At 52.6% G+C, this 26,597-nt stretch overlaps 1 protein-coding gene across 4 annotated transcripts in view; it reads right to left on the bottom strand.

Moving 5' to 3' along the window:
• Nucleotides 1-7,273: 7,273 nt before the first annotated feature.
• Nucleotides 7,274-26,597, bottom strand: part of STARD8 (StAR related lipid transfer domain containing 8) — a 38,062-nt gene continuing 18,738 nt past the window's right edge. For 2 of the 4 annotated variants that reach the window (XM_045996187.1, XM_045996189.1), the window contains exons 2-14: nt 20,562-20,633; nt 18,313-18,394; nt 17,301-17,364; nt 14,722-16,136; nt 13,945-14,118; nt 12,780-12,939; nt 12,137-12,335; nt 11,278-11,488; nt 10,880-10,994; nt 10,395-10,619; nt 9,203-9,420; nt 8,926-9,102; nt 7,274-8,774 (exon numbers count right to left, since the gene is read on the bottom strand). In XM_045996187.1, coding sequence (XP_045852143.1) covers nt 8,657-8,774; nt 8,926-9,102; nt 9,203-9,420; nt 10,395-10,619; nt 10,880-10,994; nt 11,278-11,488; nt 12,137-12,335; nt 12,780-12,939; nt 13,945-14,118; nt 14,722-16,136; nt 17,301-17,364; nt 18,313-18,394; nt 20,562-20,633 — 3,230 coding nt within the window. In that variant the 3' untranslated portion in view covers nt 7,274-8,656. The remainder of the gene's footprint in view (nt 8,775-8,925; nt 9,103-9,202; nt 9,421-10,394; nt 10,620-10,879; nt 10,995-11,277; nt 11,489-12,136; nt 12,336-12,779; nt 12,940-13,944; nt 14,119-14,721; nt 16,137-17,300; nt 17,365-18,312; nt 18,395-20,561; nt 20,634-26,597) is intronic. The other 2 variants (XM_045996190.1, XM_045996188.1) reach the window with 2 other exon arrangements.

The following is a 26,597-nucleotide window of genomic DNA, read 5'->3' as shown; positions in this document are numbered from 1 at the left end:
GCCCATTTCTGTTCCTCCCATCTATCACTGGGAGCTGGTCTCCAGAAAGGAACTCAGCCCTCCTGTTTGCTAGCTAATTTTTGTGTGTCCTCCCCAAATTCTGGCTCAAATTCCAAGCCTTGTGGGAGCCAATTTAGACAACGTCTGTCTCTAGGTAAGATGCTGCCAGGTAAGTGGTGTTGTAGTGATCCACAGAGTGAGGACGTGCTCCTTAGCATCCAGTCCCCAGGGTCTCCAGTTGTTCCCTAGACCTACTTCCTCTCTTTCCTCCGTGGAGGGGGAAACCACTTGTCACCACCTTTTGGGTGAATCATGTCTCCATCATGTGTTGCTTCTTCTCCAGCTGGGCTCCATTTTCAGCCTCCTCACTCTGCCACTGGGTCTAAGGCCCACTGCTGTGCCCAACCACAGCCTTTCCTTGGTCTTTAGAGTCTGACAGACCAAGCTTCAAATTCAGTTTCCTTCACTTGCTAGCTCTGTGACCTCAGGTAAGTCCCTTCCCCTCTCAGGGTTGCAGGTGTTCTTGTCCATAAAGTGGGGATATTAATCGTAGGATTGTTGTGCAAAGGGAATGAGCTCATGCATATAAAGGGCTCAACACCGCTTGGCATCATAATTGCACACTAAGCCTCAGGAGAGGAAAGATGTGTAAACAGTGTAAGCAGTGCTTGGCATATAGTAGGCATGGAATAAATGAATAAATAAATAATTAATAGCTACCCTAATGCTGATACCCACCTGAAGATCTTTCAGAAGCAAGTAGAGTACACTTTATGGGAGGCAGTAAGGAGACTGACCTGCCCCCCACCAAGACAAGTGAAACCACGAGAAAAGACACTCCTGCCTCACTCACTCTCCCCACCCACCTCATTGACTAATCTTTTCCCACCCACCCAACACTGAGTCATACAGACCCAGTTTGTTCAAATTAGCTCCCAGTACCAACTAGCTGAATGTAATATTGGCCAAGTACCTTCCTTCACCTCGCTGAGCCTTAGTTTTTGCACCTCTAAAATGGGGATCAAAATTATACCCACCTTCAGGGTTTTGTGAGTAATAAGAAAACAGGAATATGAGCCATGTCAACCACATGGGGGAGAGGCTGCTTTTCATTTCTGTGACTCCTCCTCCTTTGCATAGGTCCTGGGCCCTACCTCCCTTCTTACCACTCTGTCCCCTTCCCCCCATCTCATTTTCCCCTCACCTCCCCTTCACCCCCCCATCCACATAAAGCTGTCACAGACCAGGACGCAGCCATTTACTATACATTTGTTTATGTCAGCATTTTTTTGTGAACTGAACAAGGTGTCCATGGTGTTCATGGATAAGCTGTACTCACTGATTCAGCTGCTGATTCAGAAGAAAGAAGGTTGGGAAGCTGGGACCTCTGCCTCCCAGTCACAAGCCCTGAGCTATATTGCTCTCATTTGGCAGCAAAACACTTGTCCGAGGCCACAGAAGCCAGTTAGAGGCCCTGATGGAAACCTGCTTGCTTCCCTGAACTAGGAAGCGTAGCTGCGGGGGAGTTAGAAAATGAGAAGGGGCATCTACACTCCAACAAGAGAGACAGGAAGTGTCCCTATCAGTCGCACAGGCTAGATCTCCCGAAGTGTACGGTCAGGCATCCAGCGGTCCAGGACTGAGTGCCTGGCTCCCCCGGAGTGGTGACGTTTTAACTTTAATACAGGCTCTGTGCTGCCCTCTGCCAGGACCACTTTATTGTTAGGTGTATATTAGGTCTGGCATTGAGGACCCATGAAAATGTCTTCCTCTTCATTGATTTTAACATCAGAAGAAAAAAGGGGTATAATAATGGCATATGTATAATGAACAGTGCAGCCCAAATAATGTTTACCTTTATACCAACGCAGTTGTAAAATAGAAGTTTAAGCATTGTTTATGGAGGAAAGGCCCAGGAAAGTCCACATGAAGCCCTGGACTCTGCTCAGTCTTAGGCCCTTCCCATTGGCTGAAGCACCACCCTCTCATCTTAGAGTTATGGCAGCTGCCCAAGGCCACCCTAGGGCCCTCAGGAGCACTGCAGGGATCCAGGAGGCAGAGCAGAGCAAGCAGGCAACTCCCAGCAGGTTGTGAGGGTGGACTAGGGGCAGAGGAGGGCAGCCTTTACCTCACTGTGCCTCCTACCATCCCTGGCCCTCTTCCCTCTCTCCTGGCCAGACTGCCCTTCAGCCAGCATTCCTCAAACACATTTCCTCCTTTGTTCAACAGCTCTCATACCTACCACTCCCAGTTCTCTCCCCAGAGTCTCCCCCCCCCCGCCCCCACCACACACACACTGAAGCCAGTGGTGGGAGGTGGGAGTGTCCTCTCCCTTTGCACTGGGCTCCAGTGGAAAGAACACAGGCTCAGGAATCTGGGCAGAAGTCCCCTTTCAGTCCCTTACTTGCTATGTGCTCGAGGGCAGGTCTCCTTGTTTCTCAGACTCTGAAATCTCCATCCAGGAAAAGGGGGGTGCTAACACCGCACAGGAGACTTCCGAGGTTGAAAGGACATCCTGTAAGGGGAAAATGCTATAAAGTAGACACTCAGATCTGTATCCATGCATCCCCGCTTAGGCAGTGGAAGGGTTTGGTGCAGTTCTCACCCACTCTACCATGTTTCTTTGGACTCCAGTGCACCACACACTCCATGCCTCATGCTCTCTCATGTCTCCCTCCTGCTACACACAAGTAAGTAAATGCATTCAGCACACCCTCCCTAAGACCCTGTGTTGGACCCTGGGGCCACAGAGATGACTCTCACTTGGTTCCTGTCCTTGATGTCCTAGCCTAGGCAAAGAGACAGGCTTGTCCATTTGAGGTTTTGTGTGATGAAAAGTGCTGTTTGAGTCATCCACTCAAAAAGTGCTTCGGGAGCTCAGGGGTGGGTTGGTTAGAAAAGGCTGGCTGAGGCTGGAAGGGTATGAGATAAAGGAGGGCAAGCCAAATAGAGGGAACCTTGTAGAGCAAAGGCTTGGAGTACACAAGCCAACATAGTCAATGGTGATGAAACACTCCCTTTATGCCTGTCAATGTACTGGGCACTGTGCTAGGTGCCTGGGCTCCTCTCAACATTCATTTTGCAGATGAGAAAGCTGAGGCTCAGGGAGCGAAGAGGCTTGCTCAAGATCACACTGCTAAGAAGTGGCAGAGTCAGGATTTGAACTCACCTCTGTGTGTCTCCAGATGCCCTCCACCAAGCCTCCCTGCCTCTCCGGGCTGGATACCACAAAGGACTCAGAGATGAACCTCACTGCAATCCTGATCCCAGGGGCTCCCAGGTTATTGAGGGTCATGTGATCGGTACCCAAAAACAATCATAAGAGGAGACATAAGCGAGACAGAAGCTTGGAAATAGATACAAAGGGCAATGATGACTTGGAAGAGGGAGTCAAGAAACTTTGCTGGAAGCTTCAGGGACAACTTCATGGTGGGGATATACCCACACTGGGCATTGCCAAACTGATAGAGTTTGGGGGTACTAGCTTTTTGTAATAATTGACCTAGTTTGCTAAGTAATCTGCACATCTCCCCAAGCCTCATTTAATGTGTGGGGAAACTGGGCTCCCAAAAGATTAAATAACTTGCCCACAGCCCCACAGCTGCGAGGTGGCAGAGCTGAGACTTGAACCTGTGTCCTCCCAGTCCATGACAGTTCTATGTCTGCTCATGGTAGAGGTAACAAAAGGAGTATGTCAGGCATGTGGTTGAAGAAGGGAAGTGAAAAGAAGAAACTTGGTGGAAAAGTCAAGGCCACATCATGGGTCCTGAATGTGACCCTGAAAAACATAGATGATACTTGACTTTTTTACTTTTGAATGATTCACCTGGTTCTAAATGTAGGAGAAAAGGGGTGGGAGAAGAGAGAAGTGAGGTGAGTGCCTCGTCCTAATGTCTGGGTGGAAAGGCGTGCAATGTGAATAGTGTGCCTTGGACACTGGGTAGAAGATAGATGCAGGAGGCATGGTGGAGGTAGATCTGGCAGCATGTGGCTAGCTCCCCTTTTAGACCCACATGATCCAGACCTCTATTCCCCTCTCCTATGCCATCTCCTTCTACCCTCCCCTTGCTCCTGCATGCCAGCCATGCTTACCCTCAGAAAATGACAACTTTGCCTCCACCCCAGGTCCATTGCATTTGCTATTTCCTCTGCCCAGAGCTCCTCCCCTTCTTTGACCTTTGTGTGGCTGATTTCCTTCTCCTTCCTCAGGTCTTAGCTTACACATCACCTCCTCAGAGAGGCCTTCCCTTATCATCCTGTGGAGGTAAGGGCTCAGTCACCACTGCCTTACCCGGCTTGACTGCCTTCATCACTCTTATCATAGCTGATGTTAGCTTGTGTGTGTGTTTATCACCTACCTCCCTCCACTTGTCCATCTACTAGGATGTGTGCTAGAGGCTTGTGGGAACCTTGTGGGGCTTGGTCACTGCTGCATTCTCTGTACTTCCAGGCTGCCATATATGCCAGACTTTCTGCAACTACTTGTTGAATGGCAGAATGTATGAGTGCTCGGATTGTTGGATAGACACCTGTATGCATTGGTCATGGGGGAAGGGGAGAGGGAGGGCAGACTTCTGGCTGATTAAGAGATTGGGATAAGGATGACAACATTGCCAACAGAGGTAGGGCAGGCGGTGGGGAGCAGATTATATGTGGGAAGATGAGGAGTTTGGCTTGGGCCTGGTGAGTCTGATATGCAGGAGGGGCCTGCAGGTAGACAGGCCCACTCACACAGTGGAAAATATTGGCCTGAGCTCAAGGAAGTGATGGGGTTCTGGGAGGGACAGGGGATATCTGCCCCGAAGTGTAAACTGAAACCATGGGCACCAGTGAGGTCCCTGATGAGCAAGGTGAGGCAGAGAGGAGGAAAAGGAAGAACTCAGGGGAATGACTGAGGTTGAGGTGGGCCAGAGGGAGAAGAGAAGTGAAAGGGTCAAGGGAAGAAGGTCACGAGCTGTGGTCAAAGAAGTGGGAAGAGCTCTCCTTGAATGGAGAGAGGAGGGCTTCCAGAGGGAAGACAGGTCCAAGGAGCCAAGTTCTCAAGGAGGAAATGGAATGAAAAAGCAATCAGTACTTAGGATACAAAAAGGCCACGGGATGTTTTGAACCTGATGAGGAGGTGGGTGTGTCCAGCATGGAGGCAGCTGAGGCTATGGAGGTCGGAGAGCCAAGGAGGTATATAGGACCTCGATGCCAAGCAGAACATAATCCGCACACCTGCCCATCCACCCAAGCCCAGGCACTTAGCACAGAGGCTGTCTGGCAAGGGGGAGGCAGGTAGGAGGCTGGGTAGGGGCGACTACCATTTATTCATGTCTACCATTTATCCGCGTCCACTGTGTGCTACGCACTGTGCGGCCACAGTCATGGCCACTGACTCATTCAACCCTAATGACAACATTGCAGTAAGTAATTATCAGTAAGTAAGTAATTATCAGCCTTATCTTCTGTGAGAAAATAGAAATCAGAAAGGTTAAATGTGTCACTGAAGATCACAGCCAGGAAACAATGCAGCTCAATGTGAACCTGGGTCTACCATCTATTCTCAGCCACTCTGGCAACAGGGCACCAGGGACACAAAGCTAACAGACCAAAGCTCTGAGATACATTGTCCAGTTTCCATGTGAGACTCACTGGCTGCCTGGCTTCTTTGAGGAGCTGCATCAGGGGAAACACAGGAGGAGAGAGTACAGGAAACAGGGTTGGGAATTTGAAGGGGAGAATCGTCTAGCATTGGGGAAGGAAAAGATCAAGTTAGGGCAGGCCGAGATACACGACTGAGGGCTAGAAATGGTCACAAGGAGTGTTTCCCATGTGCGTGGAACTGAGAGGCTCCATCATCACTGCACCCACAGGCCACGGTGGTCCATGTGTTGACTGCACAATGGACAGGGCAGAGAGGCTGCATTATGGAGGGGAATGACACTAAGGCCTAGAGAAGCTCCCTTACTTGCTACTAACTCTTACAGAATGCCAGACATGGGGAACCACCCTGGGCAGTTGGTCCCAGGCATGGGTCCAGAGCTGGAAGGCGGGAGGAATTCTCTGGCTCTTCCAAGAATCCCCCTCATACACAACTCTTTGTCTCCTTGTGACCGTCACCTATTGACAGCAAGCTCAACCCTATGCTCTGTACCATTGCCACAGCCTCCTTCCATGACCAAGTCAGGTGGTGTTTGAAGGTCAGAAGGTCCCCTGGCTGCTCTTGTCTGCCTCAAACTGGCTGGAGCTTCCCCCAGTGTCCCTTAACACCATCACGGCTTGAGCCATCTCCCATCTCCCATACTGACATGCGGGGTACCTCCACTGTTCTCCCACAGGCAAAGGGCTGATGGGACCTCTGTTCTACCTCACTCCCTCCTGAGGCTAGCTGAGATCCCCAGGTGGCGGCAGTGAAGACAGGCCAAAGGCATGTAGGGACAGCCGAACCCTAGAGAAGAAAATGAAAGGTAACAGAGAAGTGGGACTTGACAGATGTCCCAACCTGTCCAGGCGGAGCAGGGCAGGCCCAACAGAACACTTTTACTGAGCCAGGCTTGTGCCGAGCTGTCACTGGCCTGCTTGGCCCACGAGGAGGCTGAGCTTCTGCTAGAGGGAGAGCAGCAGGACCTGTTTGCCCCAGGCGACCCAGCAGCACTCAATCGGTACAAACATAGATTGGATCGCGTTGCCTATACTTCCTCTCTAGCAGCCCCTAGGAGGCTGGGAACTTTATGGCCACAGCAGTGGGGCCAAGATACCCCTTTCCTGTGGGGGAAATAAAGATGAGAGGGCTTTGCTGGCCACTGGAGCCAGACCAGAGGCTGCCTTCGGGCACTCTGACCTCTCTTAGGCTGGTTCATGGGGAAAACATGGCCTCTAAGCTGGCAGGGGCTGGGTTTTTTCACTCTTCATCTTGAAGCCTGGACTGTGGGTAGCAGGAGAAGGAAGGAAAGCATAGCCAGGGGCATTTCTCCCTAGGGTTACTGTCAGGATGCCTGAGGTCATGCTTGTGTGTGACACAGATTGGGGACCCTGGCCAGATGAAGGGATAGGAGGGAGTCTGCGGCTTCTGCCCACACCCTGGCTTCTGGGAGTCCCACATTCCCCACCCCCAAATCACTTCCCAAAGAGAAGAACTGAGGCCCTCCCCAATCCTCCCGTGGCCTGCCCCCAAATCCTACACTGGTAATGTTCACAATTTCTGACACTAACACAAAGCCCACAGTTGTAACCTGCCATTGGTCCCTAACCCATCATCTCAGGGAAGACAGCCACACAACCAAAGTCCATCTCTAGTAATGCTTTATTGTTCTGCTGAGGGGTCACATGGTTCCCGCCCTCAGCCTCCCTCATCTTAAATGCCCTGCCCCCCTCAGGCTTTCCTGACCTCTGCTCGCACCCACAGATTATAATATACTCACAATAGAGTATGTGTGCATATATAGATGTGCATATATATGTGTATATATATACACACACACAAATACATACATATATATATTCTGACTGTACAGTATTTATAGATACAAATAAAATAGGCTTAAAAATTACAGCATTGGCTGGAACCCATCCCACTCCAGTTTACTGAGCTGAAAGAAAAATGAAGCACCTGTTGGCATTTGAACATCATTTGGAATTCCACATAAGCCAAGATGGTTGCTGGGTGGGGATGGATCAGGTTTGGATCAAGTGGCAGCCAGCTGAGGGGACACTTGGCCCTTCCATCTGGAGGGCCAGCTACCTGAAGTAGGGTCCAGGTCTCTGCTTGATGACCAGGCTCTTGTGTCAGCCTGTTACCATAAGCAGGAGGAGCAGGAGAAGGAACACAGACACAGATATGTGTCTCTTCACTACTGTCTGCTTTTGCTGGGCCTATGTAGTGGGATTGAGCCCATTTGCTCTCCAAACATAGGAGTATGTGACCAAAGGTTGCACAGGACACTGGCGAGTGGCAGATAAAGTAGGTAGCCCAAGCCAGGGAGATTGGTTCACTGGTCTCCTGAGACCTGATAAAGGGAGCCCCCTCTCACCCCCACTCCCATATCCCAGGCTGCCCCAAACCATCCTGTTGCCTACTGCTAGTGCCCACTCTTTAAATCAGCCTCGTAAAAATCAGTATCATATTTACACAAATAAAACAGTTCACGGTGGTTGGACTGCCCCGTGCTCACCCTCTCTAATTCCCGTTCTCTGAAAAAGTCAGTTCAGAGCCAAATATTAGGCCCCAAGGCAGGATCAGAGCCTCCTGCAAACCTCAAAGGGACCTGAGCACCCAAAAGGATGGCTTGGCCTCTCTGAGCGGCAGAGACCTGGGCGCACACCCTGCTGTCTACCTCCTTCCCCCGGCAGGTTGGGGAGCTGGCAAGGTTTCGGATGCATGGTGCCTTGTTCTGTGGGCCAGGAGTGTCGCAGTAATCGTCTTCTTCGGAAAATGACTCCTCCCTCTTAGGAGGACAGAACACAGGCTAGTGGGTGCAGGTGGAGTAGAGAGAGGACACTGAAATTCTCCTCCCCTCCCCTATACATGTGGAGGAGCTTCAGGCAGCCAAGAGGACAGCAGGCTGCCAGATCAGCAAAGGCCCAGCTCTGCCCCTGGAAGCAACACATGGGGGCTGCTCTCCTCCCCTTACCCCCTTCCTCCCTTAGTGCCAAGGGGTCTGGTGGGGGATGAGGCTCATAACTTTGTCTCAGGGCCAGCTGCCTGTAGGGTGGGGAAGGAGTCCCGGATCTTTGCCACTTCCATGGCACACAGGTGCCCAAAGACTTTGTTGTACCAGTCAGGAGAACGGCCCCTGTGGAGGCAGAAGCAGGCCAGCATGAGCCATGGGTTATGGCCTAGAGCCCTTGCCCAGAGGAAGGAAGAAAGGACTTGCCCTCAGCCCTCAGGGACAGACGGCATGGGACAGAGGTGGGGAGAGTGCCAGGGCTACAGGGTCCCAGTACCTGAGATCAGCACGGCAGATGTGAGTAAGCCGGGAGCGACCCAGTCCACAAGGCTCCATGAGGTACTGGGAAGTGAGCATCATGGCCCGCACCCCTGACTCTGGCACCGGTTGCTCAGGATCCAGGGACTGGGAGACTAGCAGGCAGCCGCCACGGGGCAGGTCGGAGCGCCACATCCTGCACGGAAGGGACACGCATAGTCAGGTTCCCGGCATCCATTCCCGGTCCATCTCCCTGGTCCCGCACGTGTAGCAGGCTGCCAGCCAGAACCCCTCACCGGAGCACCACAAAGTCACGGCAAGGATGGGGCGCCATGCTGTCGGTGACATAGTGGTACAGCTCTACGCCTGGCATCAGGTCTTCCAACACCTGGGCTCGCAGCAGGTCCTCATCCCAGAGGGCCCTCTCCCGCAGAACACGGTGTAGCACCACAGCCGGAGGGGCTGCCACCTCAGTGGACGCCTTCCAAACACGCAGAGGGTGCCCGTCTGGTGCCTGTGAGTCATGGGAGTGGGGACGGGGGACAGCCATCAGAGCTGGAGAACACCCACTCTGCACCCCCATCCCCCTGGTTCCAACCAGGCTGCCCTCATTTTAGCTCCTGAAAATGGAAGTCTTGCAGGGGGCCTCTGCTAGCCCTAGCCACATCCAGACAGGCTGTCCCTGTGTGCCCTGTCCTCTCAGTCCTTTCTGGATGTCTGCTTCTCCACCTAGTCAAAAGCAGAGAGATGTCGAGACGCACATGCTCTGGGGCCTAGCAGGCTCTACCATGAAAGGGACATGGGGCTTGGAATTTCTGGAGGTGAACAGGAAGAGAAGATGGTGATCATCCTGAAGGAACTCACCATCAAGCCCAGGCAGGAGGCCAAGGGCACAGCAACCAGAACCTCTCATCCCCATCCCATAAGGAAAGTTTCACTATGACTGGCGCAAACAGAGCAAACTTCGGGCTTGCAGTCTTACTTGTCATTGCAGTTCAAAAAAGAAGATGGCTAGTGCCAAGAGAAGGACAGAGAAGTCATCTCCAGTTTGGGACATGATAGGAGGCTCTGAATGAAGGAGAAGGCATATCAAATCGAGGCTTCCTGTGGCTTGGGACAGGTAATGCTCGGGCCAGGTCAGCCCAAGCAGTAGGATGGCAGGGGCGGAAGCACAAAGGTGCAAGTGTGAGGGGCTCAGCACGGCCATAGTGCAGAAAGATATGAGAGACGATTCTCTGCAAAGAGTGACATGTCCGCAGTGGGGCTTTGGTACAGGAATTCTGTCCCACAATGCCCAACAGAGAGCCTCTGTTCTCATCAGGGTCCCGGATCCTTAAGGTCCTCCACTCTGCCCGCTGACATCTTCCAAGGTCAAGGCAAGGCACACCGAGACTGGCAGTGTGGCTCCCTCCCTGGGCCTCTTAACCTCCCTGCCTGCACCGCCCACACTACCCGCTCCGTGGCAGCCATGGGCAGTGCGTTCCTCACCTTCCTGCAAGCCAGCTCCGTGTGCTGGGGTCCTGGCATACTCATCCAGCCCTTGAAGCGCTCGGCAGCATCACGGAGCAGCTCCTGGATGCTCTCCTCCATGTAGAGGCTCAGGCTCACACCCGCAGCTTGGGCCCGCCGCAGCTCAGCCAGGGCTGGCCCAGGAGGGCTGAGTTCGGCTGCGCTGTAGGAGCCACACAGTTGCAGCACCATGTCCTGAGGGACCTGGGAGAGCACACACACACTGGGGCCATGGGCAGCAATGGAAGGTTCGGGGCCCATCCATCCCAGAACCCATGGGATCTCTCAGATCCACGTTCAGGGCCACTAGAGAGGTCTGGCTATGGGAGTGAGGTAGATGAGAAACCTCATAGGACAGAAGTGGGAAGTTGAGGGGGTACGTGTCAAGCTGGGCCCTGCCCCTGACCAGGGGTGTGAAGCTCTGTTCTGGTGGTTCCCCTGGATCTGGGCCTAGGGTTACTCACTTGGAAAAGTTTCTTGCAGTCACTGATCATGTGTGATAGGCCCTGGGTGGCAGCCATGTTCTCACTCAGGTCCCTAGGGCCTGGCCGGCCAACCAGGCTGCGTTTGCTCCTGATCCTGGAGGGCAGGGAAGGAGAGGATGGTGCATTGGCACAAGACAAGATGGATGACCGGCTGGCTTCAAGCTTCCCCCCACCAACACAAAATAACCTGCGACCCTGTAGAAGGTCTTGCTTTGAAAACATCCATGCAGTCCCAGGCCCCTGAACAGTCAGGCTGACCCCTTGTGGTTAATGCCTGGGAACTGCAGGGCTAGCCCTAGAGGGCCTACCATCCAAGGGAGTCAAACCCTCCAGCCCCCACCTCACACCAGGCCTTACCACATTCTGCCCTTTTTCACCTGGGTGAGGGGCTATCCTTCTTGGAGATGTTGAGATGGAAGATGGAGGGTGCCAGACACACGGCAAGGTTGCCAGCTGTCATCTGGTTTTCCTCAGCAGAGGCAATGTCACTTAGGAAATAGAGCAGGGTCTGTAGGACCTCTCGGTTCTCATCAGGGAGCAGCAAGGTGGCGGCCTGCGCTGCTGCCAGCCACTGATCTTTGGGGAGGACTGTGAGGAAGGAATGGCAGAAGGGCTTTCTTACTCCCCTAAAGCTTCTGGCAACAAGTCTCCTGCTTCTAGGAACAGAGGGCACAACAGTGCCAAAGGAAGTCAGTGAGAGGAAAAGGTAAAGATGGGCTCTGGGAGGTCTCTAGGTCCTAGATCAAACCCCACTCTAATGGACAATGTACATTTAGGGAAGCCCCTGTCTTTCCTCCAGGCTTTAGACCATCTTTCTGTATAATGGGTTTGGGGAATAGAATGTGGTCTCCCAGGGCGCCTGGGTGGCTCAGTCATTAAGCGTCTGCCTTTGGCTCAGGTCATGATCCAGGGGTCCTGGGATCAAGCCCTGCATCGGGCTCCCTGCTCAGCAGAGAGTCTCCTTCTCCCTCTCCAGCTCCCCCTGCTTATGTTCCCTCTCTCACCATCTCTCTCTGTCAAATAAATAAATAAAATCTTTTTTTTTTTTTTTTTTAAAGAATGTGGTCTCCCTTCAAGGGAGGGAGGGCCTTTCCAACTCCAGAGAGCAGATCTTCCAATGAGCTCATTCCTGTGTGTGGCTAGATTTGCCCACATGGGTTTTATCTCTCACAAGCCCTGGGATTCAGGGAGCTCGAGAACGGGGCAGGCTTCTGGGGACAGGTGCAGGTGACTCACGCTGGTAGACCTGCAGGAAAGTGGTGGTGAGCTTCCTGGTGAAGATAGGCTCTGGTAGGTCCCGGAAATACTGCTTCAGCAAGTCAGCCACATCATAGGCCGACTGGCCCTCGTAGCAAACATTGTCTGGGGACATCTCATTCATTTGGCGCAGGTTCTGGATCCTGGACTTCACCCCCGACTTGCGGAATATGCCCACCTGGCCCATGCAGGAAAGGAAGGGAGAGAGACGTGCAGGGCAGGGGTGGGGTGGGGAGGAAGATTATGATGAGATCAGGCCCAGGCTGGGTGTCAGGAGGGTAGGCCACCCCAGAGACTTCCAAGCCTGCCAGGCTTCCTGCCTGGAAAATGGCAACACCAAAGAGAAGGGTTGTTACACCCTCAAGGTCAAGGAGAAAGATGGCTGTAGCGGGAATGAGCAGGAAAAGGACCTAGGCTAAGGCAGGCTTCCACAGATGGGGCCTACAGTGTCTGGGCCAGAAAGAAGTGGGCAGAGAGCTGGGCAGAGGGGAGCTTCAGCTCAGGAAAGCCCAGAAAGGTCTCTCGCAGGTCAGAAAGTCCCCAGCAGTCCCCCCACCCAGTTCCTTAGCCTTGGATTTCCTCCCCAGGGCTGTCTCCCTGCAGGTCCCCCAGTAGGGCTCACCTGGTCCAGGCACTGGCTACGCAAGTAGCGCATGGCTTGCTGGATGCTCTGTGGCAGCGGCTGGCCTGTGCGTTGCACATGCACGAGGAGTGGCACCCCAAACACGTGCTGGCCCCGGTAGTCCGGGCTCTTGTTCCTTTTCATGAACTTGGGCACCGACCTGTTTGGGGTAGTAACAAGAAGTCCAGTGAGAGCTGTGGGCCCAGCCCAGACGCAGCCTGGAGACTCTGCAGTCTCAGGGGGCTCAGGCAGGGATGGGGGGGTCGGGTAAGAAACACATCGTGTCCCCAGGGCCAACACTCCCTGAGCACCTGCTCAGGGCCCGGCCCTAGAGAGTCACAGAGGAACACAGGGAGCTCTCGGGATGCTTGAGGGGATAACTGCATCGACAGGCAGGTTGGGGGTGGAGCAAGCAGGAACTTAGGGGAAGACCTAAGAGGAAGGGGAACTGAAGAGAAGCCTTCAGGGAGGATGTGGGCATTCAGCAGGCTCTTGAGGGACAGGTAGGTGTTGTCCCAGAGTAGAAATGGGGAAATGGTTATTCCAGGCAGAGAGAACAGCATGGACAAAGGCAAAGAAGCAGGGGAAAAAAAGAGTATGGCATATTGAGGGAAGAGCAATGACCCCAGTGGCCTACATGGTGCCATTGCCTGAGAGCAACGGGCTAAGGAACCCAACAGCTGGGGCAGGGCCAGAATATGAGTGGGTCATGATAGGAAGGAAGCTGGACCTTCTTTGGTTCCAGCAGCGGTTGGGGAGGAGGGAGGAGGGAGACGGAGGCACGAAGGGTGTTTATCAGGAAAGCAGCAATCAAAGCTGCCTTTCAGGACAATTTCACTCGTGGCAGCCTGGAGGCTAGGATGGAGGAGGTGTGGCTCGAGGACCTAGGGTCCCCTACCCCACTCCTCCTTGCACACAGCACACACATGCACACACATCCCAGGAGCACCCCCCACAGACACATGTGCAAGCCATGCTGGCTTCTCAGGCCTCGGCCCCTCCAGCTGCCTGGCACAACCTACCACTACTGGCTTCTGGGCCCCTCCCACTTGCACCCACCTTCTGGGGGCTGACCCTCCCAGGGTCCTGGATTGGGGACAGGGAAGGAGTTGGGAGCTGGGCAAGAAGCTCCCCCACCCACCCGCTGTGGCCCAGGAGTGCTCACCAGACCCATCCTGGCTTGTGGGGCACAGTGTACTTCTCCATGAAGGCGGTGAGCCGCAGCAGTGAGCCCTTGTGCAGGAGGTGGATCTGGCCAGCAAACTGGCGGTTGATCTCCAAGGACTCTGAGTTGAGGCTAGGCCGGTGGGAGTTCTGGAAGCTGTGCCAGCGGAGCTTCCTGATGAAAGATAGGAGGTGGGCCGAGAAGGCCAAGGGAACAGGTGTGGATAAATCTTAGGAAAGTTTGCACTCTTCTGGTCCCTTTATTCTCCCCCAAAGAAAGAAAATGAGGGGAGATACGACCACTGTCAGCACTGCTACTGGTCCCCAGGGTGAAAAACTGAATGCCAGTTTCCAGGGCTGTCCAGTGGCCAAGATGCCATCAGGGTGGGTGGCCCAGAGCTGAGGCCCATCTAGGGCCAACAAGCAGCACCATTACCCTGCTTCCAAGACTGCAGCAGAGGGGCTGCTCTGAGAACCCAGGGTAGCAAAGCTGGGGATAAGCGACCATCTTCGCTAATACCTTTGATCGGCACATGGGGAAAGCAAAGCCCAAAGAGGAGCTAGAATTTGCTCAAAATCACAGCAGAGGCAGACCCTGAACTTAACCGGGAGGGAACAGAGACCCTGCCCTTGGGCCTCGGGACTAAGATAATGGCTTGAGGGGGAGTCGTATGAGGGAGAGAGGGGAAGGAAGAAAAGGAGGAGGAGGGACAGGGATGGGGAGAGACAGAGAGACATGACAGAATCCTCTGTCCCCACCCCTACTCAAAACTCCCACCTGCAGGGTCTAGTAAGCGAGGCCCCAACGCCTGAATCTCGCCGTTCACGTGGTGCTGATGCCCAAAGTCCAGCTAGTGAGCCTCCGGCCTCGGGCTCATTCATGGAGGGTCCACTACTGTCCAGTTCACTGGAGGAGGCCACGGTGTCAGCAGTGCAGTGTCCTTCTTCCATAGACAAGCTGGAGGCTGAGGTGGGATCCCCCCCAGAATTCACCTCCTGACCATTATCTTGGGCTGGACCTGGGGCTTCAGTATTGGCCGCAGCCTGTGCCTGTGCCAGGGGCTCAGCCTCAGCCTTACCCTGAATCTGAGCTGAGACTACTGGCTGGACATCAGCCTGGCCCAGGGCCGAGGACCCTTGGTGGGCTGGAGCCTCCATCTGGGCCAGAGCCTCAGCCAGCCCTTCGACCTCAACCGTGGCCATCTCTACCGATGAAGTGACCTCCTCCTCTTCTTCCTCCTCTTCCTTCTCTCTAGTCCGCAGGTCTGGGTAGACAGCCTGAGACCAGAGCTCCACCCGTTGCTGCAGCCCCCACACGTGCTGGAGAATGTCGTCTAGGTGGGCATAGCTGCTGCTGCCCTCCTCCTCCTCCTCGGCTTCAGCGCCAGCCAGGACAGGCTCCGCTGGGTACAGCTCAGGCATGTTGTCATAGATGCTGGCATGGCTGCCTGTGGAGCCACAGGAGCCCCGACGCCCTTCACAGCCCCGGGGTCTCCCTGGCTGCCAATCTGCCAGGCGGTGTCCGTCCTCAGGAAACAGTCTCTCAATGGACAGGGAGCGAGGGAATGTGCCTGGTTTGTGGTCCCTGGGCACGTGCACGAGGCAGTCACCCTGGTGCACCTGCTGCGGATGCCGAAATGTGGCCACAGGCCAGGCCTCCCAGGCCCTTGGGATTACAGCGCCACCGTCACTGGCGTCACAAGTGGCCGCCCTGTTCTTGGCCTTGTAGAATTCAGCGGAGAGGAAGCTGCGGCGACTGCAGAAAGAGGAGGGTTTGCTGGTCTTCTCTAAGGTGGCTGGGCCACGCTCAGGCTTTGCTTGCTGACCACGACCCTTTTCCTTCCGCCTGAGAGATTCAAGGTGCTTAAGGAAGCTACGAGAACAGTGCTTCTTGACTTTGTCCCGGGGACCCTCTTGGTCCTGCGTGGGGCTAAGGAGGGGCTGGTAACTTGGGCTGGGGACATGGCAGGGTGAGGGCAGGTCCTCTGGCTCCAGCGATAGACCCACAGTGATGGCTGGCAGGGAAGTGGCGCTGAGCTCTGTGAGGACACTCTCACAGCTGGAGGTCCCCGGCAGGCCAGGGCTCAGGGGGGCCAGCAGGTCAGAGGACCCTCCATGGGACCAGAATTTACTTTCTGGCTGGACAGCCCAGTGGTTGCTGATGGTACACTGCTCTTCTTCTGAGTCTTCATTCTGGGGACGGAGCCATGGGGTCAGGTCAGGTCAGAGAAGTCCAGTCGCCCAGCCCCTTGTTTGGACCCCCAACATCTGCCTCCAAACTCTTGGGGGACTTTGAGGTAAAGGGCCCGCTTTCTGACAGAGGACATGTCCTAGGTGGGGAGCTGGCTCTGGAAGCAACAGAATAAGATGGGGAAACCCTGACCCACAAATGAGAAGCCACTTGCCTAAGGTCATATAGTGGCATGAATGAGTCAGTGAGAGAGCCAGGGTTAAAATCCAGGTGTCCTGACCTCCTGTCCTCAGCATCTCCCCAAACCTCTAGACTATGGTCTTAGATTAGAACTATGGAATGCCAGAATTGGAAGGGGATTTTAGATTATCTAATTTTCTCCTTTGCAATATGGGAAAATCAAGGCCCAGAATGGGGAAGAGGCTTGCTCAAGGCTACTGAGCTGTTGGTGGCAGAGCTGGGACCAGGTTCCAGGGGTTTCCTGCTTCCCAGGCCAGCTTAGCTGAACCTCCTGGCTCCAGACCTCTAGTGGAGAAAGCCCCAGAAGAAACCCATGAAGCCGGACCCTACGGAAGGACGAGGTCATCAGGGCTACATGTGGACTGAGGATCCTCTCCATCTCTGCAGTCTCAGATTGGCAGAGTCAGAAAGGCCCCTTGAGGCTTTCAATGCTCCCCTCCAGTTCAGTGCAGAGATGGGGAAAATAAGACTCAGGGGTATAAGACCTCAAGGGGACACGACTGGGGATCTTGACTCCTCAGATCATATAGGCTATGATTTTTCTACAACATTATTCTGTCTCTGCTCCCTAGGCAAGGATTTCTTGCCATCACAAAGCAGGTAAACGAGGCAGATAGAATTCCCTGAGGAAGGGCCATCACTGGATCAAGTTATGAGTAAACTCAGTGGGAAGAGGTGTGCCAAGGGGGGTAGGTGAGGCCAAGGGCCGGGGTACTTGTTCTCAGACTCCAACCTCTAAGTCACGCTTGCCAAAACCCAGTAGGATCATAGAGTCTCTTATATTTCACTCCCAGGCTAGACCAAGGGACCACTCTGTACACCCCAGAGTCCCAGGACCCTGGAGCTACTTTTGCAAGTGTTCTGCATATATCCTGGGTTCCCCGTGGTGCCACAAGGCCCCAGGCCCCACCCTTGCCAAGACTCACCTGCTTGCTTTGAAAGTGAACTTCCAGTTTCATCGAGGCACAACTGTTCAAGGTCATCAGCCTCCTGTAAGGAAAGAAAGCAGCACTCACCCAAGGGTCCCAACCAAAGCCTGCAGGGCATGATCTACCAAGACAATCCCAAGATGCCATCCACTACTTTACATGCCTGAGCCATCAGAACATCTCCAAAGACCCGGTGTTCAGGAAGCTTTCAGTGCCAGACAGAGGGCTAGGGAGATTATGGCTTCTGTCCTCTGGGAGCTCATATATGCACTAAAAACCATGACAGAGATAGGGCAAGTTTAAGAACAGTATAGACGGAGGTACAGCAGGTACACAGAGGGTGGGACAAGGAACTTCCTCGAAGGGGGATGGGATTCGGAAGGAGAAAAAAGAAAAAAAACTGGGAACTTCTATCCCAGGCTTCCACAAGAGTCTGTGACAAGGTAGAGGGGAAAACAGTCAGTAAACAGACCAGTGCTGGTGTGACAGAGAGACTGAGGCTGATACGGTTGGTCAGAGCCCAACTGTAAAGCTGCCTGATGTTAAAAAAGCTTCACTTTCCTCTGCAGGCAGCTGCACACACCAAGCAGAGGGGCACCTGCTTGGAAGCTGAAACTGGGGGCCATAGAGAGGCTGGATCAGGGCAAGGAGGGGAACGGCAGGAAGGCCAATTAGTAGGCTACAGAACCAGATCCAGAAGATTTGTGGTTTGGCCTGAAACACGGCCCAAACCAGTGTAAGCAGAGGGGGGACAAAGCAGAGGAATGTCTGGGGAATGGAACTGAAGGGACAAAATGAATCAAGGCCAGATCTTGGCTCTCTAGCTCGAGTGCCTGAGTGGCGAGGAGTCACAGACACAGAAGACAGAGTGAGCAGTGTGACTGCTGCAGAGAAGCTTTGTTAGAGGCTGGGCTCCTCCTCTGGTGGAAGGGCCAGTGACTGATTCTTTCCCAGGGAAGCCCACAAGCTGGACTGTGACTTCCCAGGCCTGGCCCTCAGCGCCCCCTACCTGCACAGGGCCCCCAAAGAGTCCTCGTCCAGAAAACCGTGGTCCTTCTTCACAGAGCCAATATCCAGAGGAAATAGACCTTCTGTTTGGCGGAAAAAAGCCAAGATGAGTCATGGGCAGTAGGTCAGAAACTCAGTGCCAGCAACCCTGGAGGAGGAAAGGGGAGGCCAGGGAAGAGAGGAGGCCGGAAGGCAAAAATCAAAGCAGAAGGAGCAAGCCTGGAGTAAAGGAGAGGCCCAGGGAGCTTGGGTTGACCATTGGAGGCAAGTCCAGGGTTGAGGGAAAGGAGGGTTGAGCTGGATGAGAGGACCCAGCAATAAGCAGGTCCCTGGGAGATGGCAGGCCCGAGGACTTGGGTGACCGTCAAGACCCAAGCTCGCCCCCCGCCCCCAGTCCCCTTTGAATCCTGGGCTACTCAGGCAGGGAACCTCCTTCCTGGCCAAAGGTGAAGTGGGAGCAGGGATAGAGTGAGGACAGAGAGGACAGTGTGCAGCCAAACAATACCTCATTTCCTCCTACTTGTCTAAACAGGGGAACCTACTCCCTGGGATATAGGAAGGGGAGGGGAGAGAGGAAGGAGTAGGGTTGGAGGACAATGCATCCAGGAAATCCCACACCTCTCTGCCTCACTGCCGAAAAAAACCCCATTTTCTCATTTAACTGACATCACCTGAGCACCTACTTGGTGCCAGATACTGGGGATAAAACAGTGAATGAGATAAAAATGATCCCTGCCTTCATGGAGAGACTGTGTGTGGAACAAGATAAGACAGTTCTAAATGCCACGAAAAGGCATTAGCCAGGGTGATAGGGCCAAGGAAGGCTGGCGGGGTGGGGGGCACTCTAGAGAGGTGACTTCCGAGCTGAGTCCTGCAGAATAAGAGGGGGCTGGCTGGGCCAAGAGCCTGGGAAAAGAATTTCAGGCAGGACTAACATTAAGGCTCCGAGGAAAGGAAGGTGTGAAGGAGTGGTAGGAAGGAGCCTGGGATGTAGTGAGCAAATGTAAGGGAACTAAGCAAAAGTTGGGTGACATAGACTTGCTGGCCAGAATAAAGCATGTGAGCTTACCCTCATTCTGAGTGTGCCAGGAAAGCAGCAGAGAAATGACAGAGTGAGGCCCGGGGCTCGCTGGGTCCCTCTGGCTGCCATGGGCTGATGAGAGGCGAGAAGAGGGGGACGCAGGAAGGAGGCTAGTGCTCTAAGGCAGGCGAGCAGTGATGGTGGGCTACAAAGGAGGTGGCAGCGGAGGTGGTAGGAAGTGGACTGATTCAAGACATAGTGTGGAAGGAGAAAGTGACCAGCTAGAGGAGAAATGGAGGGTGAAGGAGAAAGAGGACTCAGGGGTGATTCCTGGCTGTGGGGCTTGAGTACACGGTAGTACCCTCAGGAGGTGGAATTGAGACCTGCTCCATTTGAAATGCCTATCAGGCAGATGAGATACTGAATTGGCGGTTGGATAGATGAATCTGGAGCTCAGGAATGAGGTCTAACAGAGCTATTTGGGAAGTACCAGAAGATACATGATACTTGGAGAAGGATCACCTGGGAAAGAAAGGTGGAGAGGGAAAAGGGGCCAAGATTGAGCTCTGGGATACCCCAACATTTAGACACCAGTTAGAGAAAGCAGAGTCTGTTATAAGAAGACTTACAGTGGCACCTAGAGAGAGGCAGCCAAGAGAAGCGAGTGTTCCAGAAACTGAAGCGAGTGTTCCAGAAGCTGAAGTGAGTGGCCAACTGCACTGAAAGCTCTTAAGAGATTAAGACTGGGAAGGGATCACTGCATTTGATCATGTGCAAGTCCACAGCGACCTGGACAAGGATTGTTTTGTTGGCAAAGTGGGAGTGAGGCAGGGTACAGTGGGAAATGTGGGAAGAAGAGGGAAAGTGGAAACAGCAAATATAAACAACTCTAAAGAGAAACAGAAAAATGAAGGGAAACTGAGAAATTGAGGCCATGCAGAGGCTGAAACCAGGGTTGCATCTGCAAACAGCACCCTCGGAAGCAGTATAGTGCAGGGGCCCTGTGGTGGAGACAATGTACTTGAACATAGTGGTGACACCAGAGCATAGGAGAGCCAATCAGAGTGACCCACCGGAGATGATGGAGTCATGACGAGAGCAGGACCAATATTTACAGCTTCTTGTATGGTTGGAGAAAGGATCTGATTGGCCTCATTTTACAAACAAAAAACAAGAGGGATAAGGCAAGATTTGGGGGTAGGGAAGAGGGATAAAGAGAGTAGCCTTACCTTCAAAAAGCTGCGCATACTGAGGGAATCCTGTCGCTTGGAGCCACTTGCATGCTCTCTTGGCCTCAGCTTCTAAAACGGAACAGAGGGACAAAAATAGGCCAAGAAATGGGGTTAGCTGGGTGCTGGCATGGAGCCACCCTGGGTGTACGCTGCCTCACCTCGAGTTCTTATGATCCAGAAATGGCAAGGAAAGCACGGTGAGGGCTGGCATATTCGCTGCTAGGATTTACCTTCATTTCCCACACCCAACCCTCTGCATGTCCTGGCACACCCTTCTTGAGCCTCACTCTCTGCCTGTCCCACTACCCCTCTCACTCTCCCACACCTGCCCAAGAACAGAACCCACCAGCCGCAACTCCCACGAAAGGAGGGAGTCAAGGAGTACTGCTGGGAGAAGAAGCCACAGCTGTGTCTTCACCTTCCCCTTCTTCGGGAAGCTGTCCCCCTTCCATGGCCCTGGGGAGGCCATCTTAGTCCAGCTAGGGATACAAAATGTTCAAGGATTAGCCTTCTCTTTCCCAACATTATTCTATGTAACATTCCCCAGCACTTTGAGAACCGAATCTCACTTAGCACACACAACATGCCATGAAGAAGGTTGTACTCTCTCTATTCTATGGCTCTCTAGACAGGCCCAGGAAGGAAGGGACTCCTCCACAGTTTCACAGTTGACCAAGGTAGCAGTGCTGGGGCCAGAGTTCAAACTCAGTCTGACTCCCCCTCAGGGCTCCTACCCTTCTGATCCAGCAGCCTCCCCAGTGCTCACCCTCCCTGGCCACACATCATCATAGATTTCTAGCCCTCCCTTCCTGGGGAGCCTCCCAGGACTGCTCCAGCTCTCCCCAGTGGTTAAGCCTATGTGATATAATCCAGTGCTGATTGTCCTGATGATGCAGTGCGGACCTGTGGGAAACTTAGAGGGCAGTGGTGGGGTTAGCTTCCTACCTCTGCGCTGGGAAGACCCAGCACCCCTACTAGCCTTAGCAGAGACATGCACCTGGACTAAAGGAGGTCGGGTGAGCTGAACACCATCAGCAAAGCCCTGGTCCTTAGTGCCCACGACCAGGGGACTCCAAGGAGACTGGTGAGGTTTCTCTGAGACTGGGATAGCTCTTGCTTTCCAGGGATTTCCTACAGGGAAATCCAGGGTGAGGCCCTAGCAGCTGGGACCTGGAAGTTAAAAGACAAAGCAGTACTTGAGAGAATGCCGGGTAGGGAGCCAAGGGAGGGAAGAGGGCAGAAAGGTGGAAGTTGTTTAGAAAAAACAACAGGCTTCTCAAGGGTCACACACTGATGGGGATTTGAGGGGAGAGGAGAGAAGGCTCTGGAGCCCCTGACAGCTTTGGGGGCAAACAGGAGTGCAGTGGGGATGAACACCTGTGCGTTTCCCAGAGTGAAGGCCACCCCCAGCATCTCCCTCTGCCCACAGCTGCAGCTAAGTCTGCTCAGGTCCATGATCCATGAAGATCAATGTGGGATGGCACTCATGTACATGCACACAGACAGGCCCCTCAGTCTGCACACGCACCTGAATCTGTGTACATGCACGTGTTTTTTGTTACTACAACCTTCTAACCTATGACAAAGATCTAAGGGTCATTAGGACTTCTGAGAGGTCCTGGAAAGCATTTGTTCCCACAGAGCTCATCCAACAGTCCCCCAGACTCTCTGGCAGGGGGCAATGCAGGCCTGGGAGAGGACTCAGGTCTCTAGACAAGAGGCAGTCTGGGAGAACTGTGCTAAGAGCTGCTGGAAGGGACTTCGCCTCAGCCCAGGAAGCATTTCAGGGACATGGTTTTGCTGTGAGGACAGCTGAGCCAGTTGCCATAACCACCTCCCTGTCTTCTGATCCTACCGCAGCCCCAGGAGAAGGCCCTTATCCATCCTCAGAGCCCCTGCCAGCAGCCAGCTCTGCTATCCCATCATCAGGACAAAGAGAAGGTCCCGAAGGAGGGATCTGCTAGGAGTTTCCAGAAAGGCAGGCACAGAAGGAAACAGTCACCCCTAAAGGACCACGTGTCTGGGATGGCCACCCCAGGCAGGGCTATCAACCCCCAGGGATAGGCCTGCATGCCAAGGACACACCTTCAAAGTCCACCGAAGCCCTCAGTCCTTCGTGGTTAGAGGCAGAACAAAGAGCAAAAGGAAGGAGAGAAGCACCAGCCTGTCTGTGACTCCTCGGCTCCTTCCTAAGCCTGAAGGAGGTGGGAGAGTGCAATAATTAAGTCCTACATCTCAAATACCTGCACCATCTACCCAAGCCATGGAGGCAGAGCCCACAGGAGAGTGCTCCTCTCGTGTTAGGCAGTGGCTCTAGCCAGGGTTGTCGGGAAGGAAACAAGGTCACACAGGTGGGCACCAAGTTCTTTCACTGTTACCTAGAGCCCTCAAGCCTCCTGCTATTCTACGTGTGATCCCTGGACCAGCAGCATCAGTATCACTGGGAACCTGGTTAGAAATGCAGAGTCCCAGACCTACCAAATCAGAATTGACATTTATTTAATTAGATCCTGAGTTGATCTGCATGCACATTAAAGTCTGAGAAGCACTGGCCTATATCACCTAGCTCAAGGATTTTCACCCTTGGATGCACATTACAATCAGCTAGGAAGCTTTAAAAAATACCAGTTTCCTGGGTCCCCATCCTCAGAGGCTGATTTAATTGCTCTGTGGTGAGGTTCTCCAAATCAACACTTTACTTTTTTTAAGATTTTATTTATTTATTTGAGAGCTCTAGAGAGAAAGCACAGGTAGGCAGAGCAGCAGCGGAGGAGAGGGAGAAGTAGACTCCCCACTAAGCAGGGAGCCTGATGTGGAGCTCAATCCCAGGATCCTGGAATCAGGACCTGAGCTGAAGGCAGATGCTTAACTGACTGAGCCCTCCAGATGCCCCCAAATCAGCACTTTAAAAAAGCTATAGTATGGGGCATATTGAGACCCAAGGGGCTTTTCCAACTCCCACAGAGTTATTTATGTGTCACAGTTAAGACTATAACCTTCATCTTTTCTTTTTCTTTTTTTTTTCAAAGATTATTTATGTATTTATTTGACAGAGAGAGAGATCACAAGTAGGCAGAGAGGCAGGCAGAAAGAGAGAGAGGAGGAAGCAGGCTCCCCGCTAAGCAGAGAGCCCGATGTGGGGCTCAATCCCAGGACCCTGAGATCATGACCTGAGCCAAAGGCAGAGGCTTAGCCCACTGAGCCACCCAGGCGCCCCTTCTTTTTTTATTTAAATTCATTACTTAACATACAGTGTTATTTTAGTTTCAAGTGTACAATATGACGATTCAACACTTCCATGCATCACCCAATGCTCATTACAAGTGCCCTCCTTAATCGCCATCACTGATTACAGCCATCCCCCCAGCCACTTCCCCTCCAGTAACCATCAGTTTGTTCTTATGGTTGAGAGTCTGTTTCTTGCTTGCTTGCTCTCTCTCTTTCCCTTTGCTCATTTGTTTTGGTTCCTAAATTGTCTTTCTCTGACTTATTTCGCTTAGCATAAGCCCCCTAGCTCCATCGATGTCGTTGCAAATGGCAAGATTTCATTCTCATTTATGGCTAGGTAGTATTCCACTGTGTGTGTATGTGTGTGTGTGCGTGTGTGTGTGTGTGTGTGTGTGTGTGTGTGTGTGTACACACACACCGTATCTTCTTTATCCATTCATCACACTTGGGTCACTTCCATAGCTTCCCTATTGTAAATAATCCTGCTATAGACATAGGGTTGCATGTATCCTTTTCAACTCATGTTTTTGTACCCGTTGGGTAAATACCCAGTAGTGTGATTGCTGGGTCATAGGGTAGTTCTCTTTTTAACTCTTGAGGAACCTCCACACTGTTTTCGAGAGTGGCTGTACCAGTTTGCTTTCCCACCGACAGTGCAAGAGGGTTCCCCTTTCTCCACATCCTCACCAACAACTGGGGTTTCTTGTGTTGTTGATTTTAGCCATCCTGGCAGGTGTGACATGGTATCTCCTTACAGTTTTGGTTTGCATTTCCCTGATGGTAATTGATGATGAGCATCTTTTCATGCACCTGCTGGCCATCTGGATTTTTCTTTGGAGAAATAATCTGTTCATGTACGACCCTGATCTTATCATTTCCTGTCCAGTTCTCTTTTCCATGGAGTTATGCCACCTGCCTTCAAATGCCAGGTAAACCAAGGGCTTAGACTCAAAGGAACCAACTCCATGTCCCCTAAATTTTTTCCACCTTTCTGATAGAGTAGAGTTACAAGGCTGAATTGAAATCCTGGTGCTGCCAGTCATGAGCCCTCTGATTTGGGCAAGTTATTTAACCTCTGTAAGAATCAGTTTCCCCCTCTGTAAAATGGAGATAATAGAGTCTACTTGGAATAGCTACTGAGAGCATTAAGTAAAATACTAAAGAGGGAGAAAAAAAACAATAACCAAAAACCCCTGACGTATAGTATAAGCACTCCCCACTAACTGAAGGGTCTGAAGGAAAAAGAACAAACAGAAGAAAGAGGCCCAGCTGGCATTTCCTTTTGGGTCTGTAAAGTGGCTGCATCCACAATACTGTCAAAATCACAGCCAAATGGCTCTGGGAAGTGAGGTTAGTTAGGAGGCAGATGTTTCAAAGAGGCCACAATAGCTCCAAAACACAAAGGAGGCAAGGAGTTTGAAGCAGGGCTATGGACTGAATCCCCAGCAAGTACTCCCTGGCAGGAATCTGGAGAATGTAATGGGTTATTACCCAAGAGGATGTCAGGGACACTGCCTCCCAGCAATACACCACCTCTGCGAGGTCTGGGAGGCCCTGATGAAGCAGTCAGAGACATGTCTTGGTGATTAAGGACTGAGCTAAAGTACTTTGCATTCACTCTTCCCACCTGCCCCAGCCTGCCCAGGCTGGGACCAGAAGTGACCACTAACCCCCAGCAGAGTCCACTCCCCTGAGGTTAGAGCCCAGGTGTTCCAGACTCAGAATTGCCTTCTGTGCCTGGTGGGGAGAGTGACACAGGGCAGGCCGAGGCGAGTGATGAAGGAATGTCTATGTCTCCTTGTCCCACTTCTGTGTCCAGATGTACAGATTTGAGCAGTTTTCAACTGTTAGATTCTCCAGGCTGTGCTCTGGCCAAGGCTAGGATGATGTGCTGGGACAAGTCAGGAATGGCACTCAGCTGGCACAAGCTGGATTCCACAGAGATTTAGGCTCAGACTCTCAACCTGGGGATGGTCCCAGGTGATCTGAGCCGTAAGAATCAGAGCAAGGGGCATACTCAAAAGCTCCAGAGTCAAATCAGGTCTCAAGGCCATGCCCACAGGTTTCCTGGAGGGAGTGTCAAAGAAAAATGGCTGAACAACAGGAGAAGGTTTTAGAGGTCAATGACAGGATCTATACTTACACTTACACAGGCCATGTACCAGGAGCCTCTTAGCACAGAGCTCTCTTCTATTCTGAGAAGGACAGAATGAGGAGAAAAGCATTTCTGTTCCCAAGAAATGCTGCATGAACAAGGGTAGCTTATGCACTCAGGAAAGGGCGAACAACATCTCCCACGGAGGAAACGCAATCATGCTCCAAGATGACAGATAAGTGAGTCGAAGAAAGAGCTTTTTCCAATCAAGCCAGCTCCCCTACTCGCTGCCTAAGTCACTTTAGCCAACTCGCTTCCTTCCCTAAACTTTGGATTTTGAACTATGTAGTGATGACCAAAAGCTTTCCTGCCTACCTCTGTGGTTATTGCATGGAATAGGTCAGGTTTTGCCTGGTTTTGAAAGTGGCTGTATGAAAGTTATCATCAGAGAGCACCAGTTTTGTTAAGACTACTTGAACCTGGCCCCACCCCTCTCCTGAAACTATTATTACATTGTATGTTAACTATATGGAATTTAAATAAAAACTTAAAAAAAGACTCTTTGACCTTGGTATGCACACATTCACAGTTGGTGAGCCTCAGTTCAGATTTTGTCCTACTTGTAAAAAAGTGATCACGAGCTAGGAGGGGAAGAAAAAGCAATTGCCAACTAAGTTGAGGGAGGTTGGGCCTCGCCCAGCCAATATCAC

The sequence above is a fragment of the Meles meles genome, chromosome X (genome assembly GCF_922984935.1).
Source record: "Meles meles chromosome X, mMelMel3.1 paternal haplotype, whole genome shotgun sequence".
Taxonomy (NCBI): Eukaryota; Metazoa; Chordata; class Mammalia; order Carnivora; family Mustelidae; genus Meles; species Meles meles.
This window is presented reverse-complemented; position numbering and strand designations above follow the sequence as displayed.